The sequence below is a fragment of the Pelophylax lessonae genome (genome assembly GCF_965119305.1).
Source record: "Pelophylax lessonae genome assembly, chromosome: 4".
NCBI classification, from domain to species: Eukaryota; Metazoa; Chordata; class Amphibia; order Anura; family Ranidae; genus Pelophylax; species Pelophylax lessonae.
The window spans coordinates 17999401-18014275 of NC_138771.1; the positions used below are offsets into that span (position 1 = coordinate 17999401).

Genomic DNA, 14875 nt, shown 5'->3' on the forward strand with positions numbered 1-14875 from the left:
CAATAGTACAAAATAATAGTCTATGAATGAAAGCCATTCCTTGTGTACAACTGTCATGTGATCACTGTGACCGGTCACATTGATCACAAGATACTGGGACTGGCCCGTTACACCAATCTGTCACCTGCTGCGGGTGAAAGATCGAGCCAAATATTGGCTTCCAGAGGGCCCATTAGGCAAGCAACTTTGAGGACGACGCCTCCCAGAACCTGGAAGCTTCCCGCTTAGCTGTCATATTACTGGATAGGCTGGATGGGATGCGGTCAAAGGAGCTGTAGTCTGCTCACATAATTTGTAACAAAAACATATTATATTTGTCATTCTAAAGTTTCCCTCCAACCACTTTGCATATTCAGTAAAACTTTGGATTGAGAGTAACTTGGGTTGAGAGCATTTTGCAAGACAACTTGTATCAAGCAATGTCTTGATATACAAGTAGCGTCATGTCACAACTGAGTATAAATGAGGAGAGAGGCGCCTCTAAATGTAGCAGTATGGTTACATTTAATGAAGGTACAACATTTAGAAACTCACATGGTTGATGATTAAAAGAGGCACATCCAAGTATGCAGGAAACCGGGGTAAAGCTGTCCACATAAGATCATCCTCACCACCATCAACGTCATCCCTTCCACACTGCGTTCCACAGGCGCTTCAAACCTCGATCTCAGATTACTCTACTGCAGGGTAGTCTTCCCGGTCACGATTGCAGACTGACGGCAGTGAGAGCCGGCGGCGAGGAGGATGTGGACAGTTTTACCCCGGATGCCTGCATACTTCGATGTGCCTCTTTTAATCATCAACCATGTGAGTTGCTAAATGTTGAACCTTCATTAAACCATATTGCTACACCTAAGAGGCACCTCTCTTCTCTTTTATACTCTGTAGTTCCAGCTGGATTTTGCCTCCAATCCCCTTATGGAGGCGCCATTTGTGGATGGACATTTAATGGTTACACAACCTATCCCATTGCTCTAATCATTTTATTTGGACTATAAACTGAAGGACTTAGGAATAAATGGTTATGGAACGAATCATCTGAGTTTCCATTATTTCTTATGGGGAAATTCGCTTTGATACAAGAGCTTTGAACTACATGTTTCCTGGAACTAAATATGCTCGCAATCCAAGGTTTTACGTTTATTTTATTATATATATATATATATACTGCGATACTGTACTTGCCAAATATGTTGCAGAAATCTCCCTTAATGAAGTCTGGCCGCAGCCATTTTAACTGTGGGCAGCTGAAGCTGCTGCCTGTTCACTTCCTGGATTTACACAGAGGCACACACACATATACAGTCAGACACACATACTCACACCACTGTTTGCCTGCACATTTCTCCTCTCTTGATGAAAACTCATGGATCTCTGTAGTCTCCTGTGATCTCTGCCATCCTCCAGCTCTGCAGCTCTCCTTTGCTGTCCTTTGACTCACCCCTCCTCCCTTGCAGGCAAACTCTCACGAGAGAGAGAGTGAGCTGTGCATGATGTTATTAGCTGGCCTTAGGCTAATTACCAGACAAGAAAGAGGACGTGGGCTGTATAAGGTATTTACTGGCAGAAAAAAAATGGGATTTTTGACTTACTGTAAAACGAATTTCTCTGAAGTTCATTGAGGTTCACAGCTCCTGATATTCATAACCATTGGGTTATACTGCCCCCTACAGGAGTAGGACACTAGGCAGAAGAGAATTCTGGCTACACCCATGGGCTATAGTCACTCAGTTTTGTTACAAGCAGTGTCAGGAGAATTATAACTCCACAGAGGGCTGGGAGCTGTGTCCGTCAATGAACATCAGAGAAATGGATTTTACGGTAATTCAAAAATCCCATTTTCTCTTTCGTTCATTGATGAACACAGCTCCTGATATTCATAACCATTGGGATGTCCCAAAGCAGTGTTAAACATGAGAGGTGGGAACAACAAAAAATTCCAAAGGCTAAACATCAGCCAACCAGGCAACAGGAGCTCAACCAAACAACTGGAGCCCACCTAAAAAAAAAACAATACACCCTCAAAGAGAATCAGGTCCTCTTAAACAGCACTTTAGAAAACAGCAGCCTGCCACTTTTCTAAAGTGAACACATCCACTTTAGAAAACTTTGTAAAAGTGTGCACCGACAACCAGGTGGCCGCCTTGCAAACCTGCGTCACTGACGCCGGATGATAGAAAGCCCAGGAGGAACAAAGCACCCTAGGAGAGTGCGCCTTTACAGGGAAAGGAGGAACCTGACCCTTGATGGAATAGGCCTGAACCACCGTCTGTCTGATCCATCTGGAAATGGTCGCAGAGGAAGCGGACAACCCTTTGAGGTCCATCCTCACGTCCTGATAAAGCTGATTGGTCAGCGAGACGCGTTGACGTCACGCCACCTGTCTGCTGCTGCGTCACCTGAGCTTCTGTCCGAGAGCTGAGTGTACCGGAGCCGACACCTGGATGTTTGTCAGGCGGACATTGGGAGCAGCATCTGAGACCGGTGCCATGATTGCATGTTTGGGGTATGCGGAGGCGTGCATCGCTCGGACTTGCCTATATTGCAAGTGAGTGCGTTGCTTGAGTTCCAGCTCTGAGTCTATCTGGACTGCTTCCTGGATCACAGCAAACGGGTAACCATCTCTCCATGTGATGGACTGGCCTTGATCTGTTGCCATTACTGTGAATACTGGATGGTGTGTCTTTGCTGGGAACAGTTTGATGGCTGCCTGGAGGTTTATGTCCTGCTGCTCATAAATCGGTAATGCAATGCCATAATTGTTCTGCTGGAACTGCTGTGACTACTGTGCCAGATTTGTCCCCCAGTGACTACATGTCCTGCCTCTACGGGTGGGCTGCGGATTTCCCTGAACTCTGCACTTTAGAGTGTGCTCACAGTCTGGTAAATCATGGACTCCTTGAATTCAGTCTGAGCACCTGTCATCTCACCAGTATTCAGGGATGCTAATTGCCGCTATCTAATTAATAGTCCTGAAATTGCTCTGATCGGGTAATTTCAACCTAGAACCTCCTACGCTTTGCTACCCCTCTGATCATCTGGCTCGCATGCAATACCTTGCTTCCCTGATATGTCCATGGGTACAGCCCTATCCTAATTAGCTGCAAGTGACTTATTTAGACTGTTCATATCCTTCTATGTGGTACGGCCCATTGGCATCACCAATTTCGATTCAGACTGGACTCCTCATCTCGGGCAACACTCTATGATCTATCCCAATTCTGATCAGTGTGGCCGTATTACCCATTTTTGAGCTAATTTGGTTTAGTAATTTTTCGTGCCACTTGATCGGCTGATTTTGTGGGTGTACTGGTGTCACTGGTGACTCTGTGTCCAGCTCAGTCTGGGTGTTCAGTGTGGGAGGATGGAGCGGTTGTGCTGGTCGCCCTTGGCTGTTCATCCTTCTTTCTGACAGTGCTGAGTAATGCTCGTTTGGTGACACCACATATCCATGTTATGATTTAGATTTAGGATTACCATTACTTTGATGGAATATACCGTGGGTATTTGATGGCAGCTTGCGTGTGGTGTGTATGTGTGTTTTTAGCGACTACGTAGTCAATTGGTGGTAAGGTAGAAGGTTTTTCTTGTTTTTAATACCACTTTGTTCCCCATTTTTGATTAATAAATTTAAGTTACTTTATCAGTAAACTGTTGGTGTTTTTTTGGAAAAATGCTAATTTACACCTTGGCTACTCTAGATAATATGGCGCTTTAAGGGCAGTTCTTTCTTCTGGTCCCTTCTTTTTTCAATCTGAACCACTGTCTGTCTGATCCATCTGGAAATCTAGAGATCTAGGTCCATCCATGAGCACAAAGAGAGTGAATTCCTGAAAGACTCCGTAGCTGCCAGGTACACTCTAATTGCCCAGACCACATCCAAGGCATGCGAGGCAATTTCTTTTGGATGTTAAGGCCTGGGACACAGAGAAGGTAACACAATGTTTTCATTCAAATGAAAATCAGCGACAACCTTTGGAAGGAACGATGGACAGGGGCGAAGAACCACCTTCTCCCTGTGAATCACCAGGTAAGGTAAAAGACAGGATAACGCTGCCAGTTCCAACACCCTGCATGCAGAGGTGATAGCCATTAAAAAGGCCACCTTCTGGGACATTGCAAGCAGGGGAATCTCCCGAATATTTTCAAAGGGAGGCTTCTGTAGAGCTGAAAGCACCAAATTAAGATCCCAAGGCAGCAACGGAGCCCACACACTGGAGAAACCAAAATGTCGGACACCCTGAAAAAAAGGTACGCACCAGGGATTGTGTGGCCAAAGGTCGTTGGAAGAAGACCATCAAAGCCGGCACATGGCCCTTGATGGTACCCAAGGCCAATTTCTGTTCAATTTCCCCGCTGAAGGAAGGTTCAGATCTGAGCCACAGAGAAGGAGCGAGAAATAACCCCAAGAGACTCACACCACGCAATCTGCGCCTTCCACATACAATGGTAGATCTGGTAGATTTCCTAGCTTTCAGTGTAGGAATCACTGACTCAGATAAACCTCTATCCTTCAGCACCTGGCGTTCAACAGCCAAGCCATCAAAGCCAGCGACTGTAAAGCACGATGAAAGATAGGTCTTTGGGACAGCAGATCCTCCCTGAGAGGAAGATTCCAAGGAACGTCGGCGACCAGCCGCACCAGATCGGCGTACCAAGCATGACGATGCCAGTTCAGAGCCACTAAGATGACTGGAATCCCTTCTGCCTTGATCCTGCATAAAAGTCGGGGCAGAGGCCAGAGGATCCCTTGACCGAGCCAGACACAGCTGAGGAAACATCTCCGGATGAAGGGACCAGTCCCCGTGGTACACCTGCCGACTGAGGTAATCTGCCTGCCAATTTTCCACACCAGGAATGTGTACGGTGGAGAGGGCTGGAATGAACCATTCTGCCCACCTTAGAATGCCGGCTACCTCCACAGCTGCCAGGACACTTCCTGTGCCCCCTTGGTGATTGAATAAGCCATGTTAAGCCAGAATTAAGCCATGACACTGGACAACGCTGAAGACGATCCGTCCAATGATCTAGTTACAGTCTGATCGCTCGGAGTTCCAAGACATTGATCAGGAGTCTGGACTCTTCCAGGGTCCAGATCTTCTAAACAGAATGCTTGCTGAGGATGCCTGGCTAGCTGGACAGGCTGGCATCCTTGGTGACCACTGTCCAATACAAGAGGAGGAAGGATTTGCACAGCCGAAGTGCCAGAGAACAAATCCATCATATCAGGGACTCCTTCGTGCCCCGACTTAGCCGGATCTGATTATCCAGAGACTGGGGAGTCTTGTCCCATTTGGTGGGAATTTCCCTTTGCAGGGACCTCGAATGGAACCGCCTCAAAAAAAGGTAGACATCATCAGGCCCAGCACCCCAATGCAAGTCCAGAGGGATGACCATTTGTTGGACAGCAGGAGGCGAATTGCATCCTGCAATTTCTGGAGTTTGTCCAGAGGAAGGAGCAGTCTGGCTAAGGCCGAGTCCAGAGTCAGGCCCAGATAGTCCAGCTTTGTAGGTGGAACCAGAGCAGACTTCTAAAAATTCAGATTCCAGCCGAACTCCCGCAGAGTTCAAATGGTGATCTCCAGGTCCTCCACCAGAGCAGAGGGAGACTCTGCTTGAAGGAGATTGTCCAAGTAGTTCAGTACTGCGATCCCCCGTTGGCATAGCAAAGCTAGCACCGGGGCTAACACTTGTGAAGACCCGAGGAGCAGAGGCGAGACCAAATGGTAATGCCACAAACTGATAATGCTCCTCTCCCACAGCAAAGCGGAGAAAACGTTGGTGACTGGCACATATTGGAAGATAGGCATTCTTGATATTGATGATGGTGAGGAAATCCCCCTAACTCAGGGATGCCACCACCATTCGAATGGACTCCATTCTTAACTTTTGTACCTGCAAAAAGCAGTTTAGCGCCTTGAGGTCCAGAATTGGACGCACTTTGCCTTCCTTCCTTGGAACTGTGAGCAGGTTTGAGTAAAAATCCTGAAAACGTTCCGAGGTCAGAGCCAGGACAATCACCCCTTGAAGGAACAGGTCTTGTACAACCCAACAGGCTCTGTAAGTGGTCTGGGGATAGGCGCAAGTTGGAAGGAAAAAACCTTGCCGGGGAACAAGAGCGAAACTCGATCTTGTAGCCGGACTGAAAGACTTTGTGGACCCACTTGTAATGTAATGGAGTAATGGCACTGCTGGAACAGTTAAAGGGCAAAAATGTATAAACCCATTACAAGATAATTTTATGGTACAGTTTATTGGGGCCCCAACTCACCACCAAGAGAAACAGGCACCTGTAGCCACCAGGAGAATCTGCACTGCACATGCAGCCATCAGGAAGAAAAATGATCCAGCACCAGGGGATGAGGAGGGGCTCCCACTGCCGAAATCACCGCCCACAGGGCTCCACTGTTATGGCCACCACTACTTCCAATAGCAAACCACAACAAAATGGCCGCTGGACTACACAAACATGGCCGCCATGTATAGAAACACACAGGCTACTACAAAATGATGGCCCCGTGTGGCACCACGAGGCCTACAGGGCAACAGGAGGGAGAACAGGCCTCAAGGACAGATCCAGGCAGGACTGAGGGCCTGGCAGGAGCCCCCACCAGGTACAAACCTCCCCCCTTTCGCACAGTCGGTCGCCGGCGGCGCACCCCCCGACCCCCAATCGCCAGTTGCGCCCTTCCGACATCCCAGGAAAGTGGCCAGAGCACCCAAACAGCCCCAGCGTAGAAGGGGGGGGGGGGACTTGGCAAAGGGGGGGGTGCCTGCAGGAAGGAGGGGAACCTGAGGGTCCAACTATTCCAAGGAGGGGCCCACGTCCACCCCAAAACCCTCCAGGAACCAGGTGGGCACCGCTCCAGACAGAACCCCTCGCCATCGAAAGGGGGGGGGCTGTTGGCCAGGAGGAACGCTGCAACGCGGGCCAAAACCCAGTCGTATGCGACCTCACAAGGCATTTACTCGCAGGCCAGCCCTCGTACAGTGGGGATATGTCACGGACAGCCTAGCATGGAGCGGAGGTCTGCGCACGCTCACTGGCCAGCCTGGGGTGACCACTGGATCTAGATTATCTAGCCCATCGCCCAGTCCGGCAGTTGATCTCACAGGAAAAAAAAACCACGAGGAAAAGGATTTTCTATCTAAATAATTTTTCCAGGACCAAAAATCCCAGCAAGGAGATAGGTCCTTACTCCTGACTAGGTAGAAAAAAAACTGAGTGGCTATAGCAGAGAGAGGAAGTATACCCCCTGGGACTGCCCATGGGTGAAGCCTGAATTCTTTTCTGCCTACTGTCCTACTCCTGTAGGGGGCAGTATAACCAAATGGTTATGAATATCAGGAGCTGTGTGTCAACGAACGAAATACATTTTTTTTAATATCCAAAGGTAAAACAACAAGGGCAGAGGATTTATTAGGTGGAAAGATGAAAAAAATCTGGTTTAAGGATTTTTAAAAATGCACCTCAAACTCCTGCTTTTAATGCCAGCGCGAACAGGACCTTACAATACAACTCTCCTCACAATTTATTTTCTTATACAAGAATAAAAATGTGTCCGTGAATGTACCTGTAATGCCTCCACTTGCTGAGTGCTGATTCTAATTTTGGGAATTCTGAAGTCCCATGGTGTCACAAGCACTTTCCGTGCATTCTTTCCTTGGGTTATGGTATCTTCTTTGGATGGGAAAGTAGCCACATAATCTCTCCAATTCCTTTGTAACACTCCCACCACACGACCTGGGGGCAGACAAAACATTAATTCAGGTCTGAAGGCTCACCTTCATAGAACACACTTTGATCTTCAACTATACGGTGCACACCGTACAACAAAGTCCCTCCTGTTAAGCTCACCGGTCATCATAATTTCACTATGTGTATCTCCAGTTCTCTCCTCCGCCTCGTTCTCACACAGAGCTCCCGTTCTCCCCTTCCACTCAGACTTGGGCAGAATCTCTACGGCCACTACGTCTCCATGGATCGCTCTGTTCCGTGACTTGGTGCCATGGATCAGAACATCGCTCTGCAAGTCTGTATTGGCATGCAAGAATAAATATTCAAAATGGTCTTCAAAACACCAGCACTATCTAGCATGCAACTTGAAACAAAAGAAGGTATGCAGAAGAAAAACATTCCTTGGCAAAAAAAAAAAAAAAAAAAAAGTCAGATCCTTCTGCATTGAGGGCAAAGGGAAAGCGTCTCCTGACAGCCTACCCCTCCAGCAAGGTAGGGAGGGAAAGAGAGAGCGCCACTGGAGGCTGGGGAGGGAGAGAGAGAGAGAGCGCGCAAGCCGCTGAAGGCTAGGGAGGGAGAGAGAGCAAGCCGCTGGAGGCTGGGGAGGGAAAGAGAGAGCGGGCAAGGGCCGCTGGAGGCTTGGGAGGAAGAGAGAGTGCCCAAGAAAGAGCCACTGGAGGCTGGGGAGGGAGAGAGAGAGGGAGAGAGCGCAAGAGATGCTGGAGGCTGGGGGGAGAGAGAGAGAGAGAGAGCGAGCGGCTGGAAGCGAAAGAGCGGCTTGAGGCGAGAGCGAGCGAGAGAGAGAGCGCACGAGCGAGAGAGAGCTCGTGAGCGTGAGAGAGCGTGCCGCTGGAGGCTGGGGAGAGAGAGCGCCGCTGGAGGCTGGGGAGAGAGAGAGACAGAAAGGGGGAGAGTGCCGCCGGAAGCTGGGGAGGGAGAGAAGAGTGCCGCCGAAAGCTGGGGAGGGAGAGAGAGAGGGCAAGGGCCGCTGGAGGCTTGGGAGGAAGAGAGAGCGCCGCTGTAGGCTGGGGAGGGAGAGAGAGTGCCCAAGAAAGATAGCGTGTAGAGATAGATAGATAGAGAGTGCCGCTGTATGGACGCAAATTGCACCACAAAGTATAGGTACCCGAAAATCGGCAAATACTTGACTGGAAGTAATGGCACTCGTCGAATGAATAAAAAAAAAAAAAAAAGAAGAAGGATATCGGCGCATACCTAAAATTCTTTATTCATGAAAAGCTCAACAATAAGTACTATACAAGACCTATTTTAAAACAATATAAAATCAAATTTTTTTTTTTTACTTTATATAATAATCTTTGTTTAAGAAAAAGAAAAAACATTTTATAAACATGGCAAAGAACTCTCAGGGCATTTTGGATTACCCACTTCCCGCTTGCCCACTGTTCATTTAATGTGGGTGGGCGGCAGCTCTGGGCTAAGCAATGTACAAGTACCAGGCTTACTTCCTAGTTTTCGGGCACCCCCCCCCCCTTCTGATCTGTGCTGTGACTGGCCACAGCACAAGTCTGTCATCAGGTTACAGCCAATGATTTTGGCTGTATACCTGCTGATCGGCTGTGGCCAATCACAGCACAGACCTCTGTGTGTTTGTAAACCGAACACACAGGATCTCGCCGTTTTTTCCACCCTGAGCTTCTTTTGTTCAGTGAGAGAAGCCAAACCGATTCTGTGTAAGTACAAGCAGCATGCATACATTTGTTTGGCACACTTAACCCCTTGATTACACTCCACTGATAACCTTTTGATTGCCTTGTCACCCAACCAGTATCATTAGTACAGTGACAGTTGTGATCTCTGTATTAAGTGTCACTAGCGACGTCAGTCATTGCCCCTCCCAGCCAGTTTCAGTTAGCGCCAGACTGCCCACCACACTATCATAGTCACATTATAGGTCGCTGATCACCGCCATTACTAGTACAGTGCCTGTACAGATCAGTATAAGAACTATACTAGTGTGCCCAATAGTATAGCGTCCCCAAAAACAGTGTTAGATGTGGGATTTTTTTTTTCTTTTGCCAAAAACACATAGAACACATTTTGGCCTACATGTATAAAGAAATTTGATTTCATTGGACTTTTTTTTTTTTATAACAAAGTAGAAAATATTATTTTTTTAACATTTTCAGTCTTTTTTTGTTTATATAGCAAAAAATGAAAAACCCAGTGGGGATCAAATACTACCAAAATAATATATACATACACACACACACACATATATATATATATATATATATATATATATACACACACACATACATACATACACACACACACACACACATATATATACACACATACATACATACACACACACACACACACGATAAAAAATTTGGGTACAGTGTTGCATGACCGAGCAATTGCCAGTTAAAGTAGCGCAGTGCTGAATAGCAAAAAATGTCCTGGTCATGAAGGGGCAAAACCTTCCGGAGGCCAACAGCACATCGGTAGCTGCCTGCCCAGAGTTACTGCTTCGTCTCTGAATGAAAATGTGGACTAAGCCATTTAGTATGGGATAAGATACCGTAGACAAATCCAACGTAGGGTCGGATAAGGGGTGGGCAGGAGGGGCTGCTGCCCTGAGCATTGTGTTATCATTTGAGATGCGGGGGCACCACAAGGAGGATGGCAGAGGGGATATGTATTAGGAAGGCGGAATTAGGGAAGGGGGCGGAACAGTTAGTAAGAATTGTTCTAGGAGGGGAAATTTGGGGTAGTGTGCTAGGAGTGGCAATTTGTGCTAGGAGGGTGGGGGTGGGGGGGATTTGTGTTAAGAGGGGGAATATCATTGGGACGGGGATTTGTGCTAGCTGGGATGATGGGGGGGGAGGGGCGCTTGGGGAAAAGGAATTTGTGCTGGGAGGGATGGGGATTTGAAGCAGGGGGGAGGGGATTTGTGCTCGGAGGGATACATTTTAGGGGTAGAGGATTTGCTAGAAAGGGGGAATATTTTTTTTTTCCGGGAGGGGGGGGGGGGGGATTGTGTTGGGAGCATATGCAGCAGAATGAGAGAATTCGAGCTGAGCGTGCAGATCAGCGCTCAATTTTTTTGGAGGGCGGGGGGATTTTTACTGACACATAATGCTCATACATCTTGAGGAGGGCTGAAATTTGGCATGGAAGTTATTCCAAGTGTCATATTCACTCCTTCTCACCCTTTAGGAAAGCCCAAAACTGGAGATCCTCCCAATCACACAGAATTTGCCTGTCAAGGGTTCTGATCAGGTCCATTCAGAGCCACCCCAAGGGGTTTATTTAGTAAAACTGGAGAGTGCAAAATCTGGTGCAGCTGTGCATGGTACCCAATCAGCTTCTAACTTTAGCTTGTTTAATTAAGCTTTACCAATAAAACCTGGAAGCTGATTGGTTTCTATACAGAGCTGCACCAGATTTTACATTCTCCAATTTTAGTAAATCAACCCCTAAGAGTCAGAAAAGATTACAGAATTAAGAAGCCTTTTCATACCGGAGTCTTTTCCTCCCAGACCCTGAAGTCGCACAAAGGCCTCGAGCTGAGAGCGATGCTTGTTGACGCTGAGTACTCCCTGCACAGAGTAAGGACTGGTCAGTGTGGAATCATGCAGCTTCTCTCTGTAAGGCATTTTATTTGTGACCGACTCACCTGCTTATATCTACCGGACTTAATTCCAGCTTCCAGAATTTCCAGTGGGAGATGCTCCTGGTACTCCTTGCCATTACTCTCCCGGCTTTCCGTTTCACGCTCCTGAAGAGCCTCTTGGATTGAGCTGTGCAACTCCAGGGCTCCTTTCAGATGTGGCCAAAATGTCTCCAAGTATTCCTATATGGGAGGAGGGGGGGGGGATCATTTGTGAATTAGGTTATAAATTGTATTTATAAAGAAGTCTAGATAGGATTTGTATTGTATAGTTATATTGGTCTAGCTAGGTCCAACGTAAGTATGGATAATCGCACAGCGGAGGGAACGCTGTGGAAAGGAATAATAGTTGCTACTTCTGCGATAGCCACAATCCTCTGCGTCAGGTGCAGAGTGCCTGCCCTTCAGCATAGCAACCACAACCACAGGGGGTCACTCACTCAGCACCACTGCTAGTCACACAGGGGTCGATTTCCTAAAACAGGAGAATGCAAAATCTGGTGCAGCTGTGCATGGTAGCCAATCAGCTTCTAACTTGGGCGGCACAGTGGTGTAGTGGTTAGCACTTTCACCTAGCAGCAAGAGGGTCGCTGGTTCGAATCCCAACCACGACACTACCTGCTTGGAGTTTGCATGTTCTCCCTGTGCCTGCGTGGGTTTCCTCCGGATACTCCGGTTTCCTCCCACACTCCAAAGACATGCTGGTAGGTTCATTGGATCCTGTATAAAAAAAAAATAAAAAATTGGCCCTACTGTGTATGTATGTATGTGAGTTAGGGACCTTAGATTGTAAGCTCCTTGAGGGCAGGCACTGATGTGAATGTACAATGTATATGTAAAGCGCTGCGTAAATTGACAGCACTATACAAGTACCTGAAATAATAATAAAGTTAAGCTTTTTCAATAAAGCTTTGACAAAATAACCTGGAGGCGGATTCGTTTCTATGCAGAGCTGCACCAGATTTTTCACTCTCCATTTTTAGTAAATCAACCCCAAAGTGTCTTATTTTTTAAATGAATGGCAGGTGTTCTATGATTGGACAAGGTGAAGAGAATGGGCAATAATGTCAATCTCCACCTTGTCAAATCAGAGAACACCTTGTAGTCATTTCCCCCTCCCCCCTTATGCACAGAACCTAGAAAATCGCAGCGGTCACTGGAGTAGTGCCGACAACTACAGTGATTCTCTCCTTCCACAGCAGTCCCTCTGGTATCAGATAGCCATAAGTACATTGTGCCAAGCTGGACCCATGTAACTATACAATACAGATCAGACCTAGCCTTCAGCTTTGCACACAGTTCTAGTTAAGGTACATAAGAAACACTTCTAAATCTGTCTGGTTAGCCCCCAACCAGGGTGGATAAAAAATTTATAAAAAAAAAAAAAAAATAAAATCTATTTTTTAGATTTTTATCAAGTTTATTTTAATAAAATGCTTTTAAAGAAAAAAAAACCTACCTAAAAGATAGTTTTCGATTTAAGATACATTATTATATTAGTTTATTCAGCATGAGGCTGTATATTCTGCAATATTTACATTTTTGGTAAACTCATTCAATGAATCCAAGCTCTGCAAGCTGAGATAACATTCACTGCATTGATGCATTCACACATGACCCCAGGGATGCCCACTATGGCCACCAGGGATGGCAATCAGGGCTCAGGGAGCCCGCCAGTGCCCTCCCCATCAGTGCTGCCCGCCAGTGCCCATCATTGCCATTTATCAGTGCCGCCCACCAGTGCCCATTAATGCCCACCAGTGCCCCCTATCAGTGCCCATCAGTGCATACCAATGCTATCAGTGCCGCCTATCAGTACCCATCAGTGCTGCATATTAGTGCCCCCCCATCAGTGCCTCCTCATCAGTGCAGGAAAAAACGTATTTATTTACAAAATTTTACAACAAACAAAAATTTTTTTGTTTTTTTTCAAACTTTTCGGTCTTTTTTTATTTGTGTAGCAAAAAAAAGAAAAAACCTTGCGGTGATCAAATACCACCAAAAGAAAGCTCTATTTGTGGGAAAAACATGACAAATTTGGTTTAGGTACAGTGTTGCATGACCGCGCAATTGTCATTCAAAATGCAACAGCGCTAAAAGCTGAAAATTGGCCTGGGCGGGAAGGGGGAAAAGTGCCCTGTATTGAAGTGGTTAAAGAGCACCTGTCATTTCAGATCCATAATGGCAGCGTCTGTTAGCGGGCATCCACTCACCTGTTTCCGCCACGTCCCTCACCTTGTTGTGTCACTGCCGCATCACCAGCCGTCCCATTAAAGTGAATGGGGCTGTCGGTGAGTCAACAGCGGTTCAGAGGGGAAGCCGCTGCGGGACAGAGATGACAGCTGTTGCCCTTTAAAAATTATGATTTTAAATCGACTTGATTTAAATCAGATCCACCCTGCCCCCAACAAACAGTCTTTCTGCAGTTCAAAAAGAGAATCTGACTCGTAACATCACATACTGCATGAGACAATCCTTCCCTCAGACATTTATCCGATGTACAAATTATTAGTATTCGTTTTATGATCCCCCTAAATGTCCCGCTTTTTTTTTCTATTTATATTTGAAAAAAAAAGGTAAGTACTGAAAATGGGAAACAGATAACTATTTCCTCATGCAGTAGCAGTAAGATAGGTGCAATGTTCGTAAAACACGGCATTAACGACTTTACCACCGGAGGATTTTGCTGTCTTACGTCCAGGCCACTTTTTGCGATTCGGCACTGTGCGACTTTAACTGACAATTGCGCGGTCATGCAACGCCGTACCCAAACAAAATTAGGGGGGAGGGGGGAAATGACTACAAGGTGTTCTCTGATTGGACAAGGTGGAGATTGACATTATTGCCCATTCTCGTCACCTTGTCCAATCATAGAACACCTGCCATTCATTTAAAAAATAAGACACGTTGGGGTTGATTTACTAAAAATGGAGAGTGAAAAATCTGGTGCAGCTCTGTATAGAAACGAAACCATCTCCAGGTTATTTTGTTAACCACTTCAGTACCGGAAGATTTTACCCCCTTCCTGACCTAGGGCCTATTTTGTGATTCGGCACTGCGTGATTTTAACTGACAGTTGCGCGGTCGTGCAACACCGTACCCAAACGAAATTTACGTCCCTTTTTCCCCACAAACAGAGCTTTCTTTTGGTGGTATTTGATCTCCTGTGCGATTTTTACTTTTTGCGCTATAAACAAAAAAAGAGCGACAATTTTGAAAAAAATAACAATATTTTTCAAATTTTTTTATATGAAATTACCCCCCAAAAAAATGTAAAAGTCACATTTTTTTTATCATTTTAGGCCAATTTGTTTTCTGCTACACATTTTTGGTAAAAAAAAAAAAAAAAAAAAAAAAAAAGAAAAAAATCGCAATAAGCGTATTTTGATTGGTTTGCGCAAAAGTTATTGCGTTTACTAACTAAGGGAAAGATTTGTCGTTTTTGGTGTTTTTTTTTTTTTTTTTTAACGAGTAATGGCGGCGATCTGCGATTTTTT

The 14875-nt window shown here is 46.2% G+C and overlaps 1 protein-coding gene across 1 annotated transcript in view; it reads right to left on the minus strand.

Moving 5' to 3' along the window:
• Positions 1-14875, minus strand: part of DIS3L (DIS3 like exosome 3'-5' exoribonuclease) — a 121733-nt gene that overhangs the window by 55732 nt on the left and 51126 nt on the right. The window contains exons 5-8 of the mRNA XM_082253003.1: positions 11385-11561; positions 11229-11307; positions 7859-8035; positions 7575-7744 (exon numbers count right to left, since the gene is read on the minus strand). Coding sequence (XP_082109129.1) covers positions 7575-7744; positions 7859-8035; positions 11229-11307; positions 11385-11561 — 603 coding nt within the window. The remainder of the gene's footprint in view (positions 1-7574; positions 7745-7858; positions 8036-11228; positions 11308-11384; positions 11562-14875) is intronic.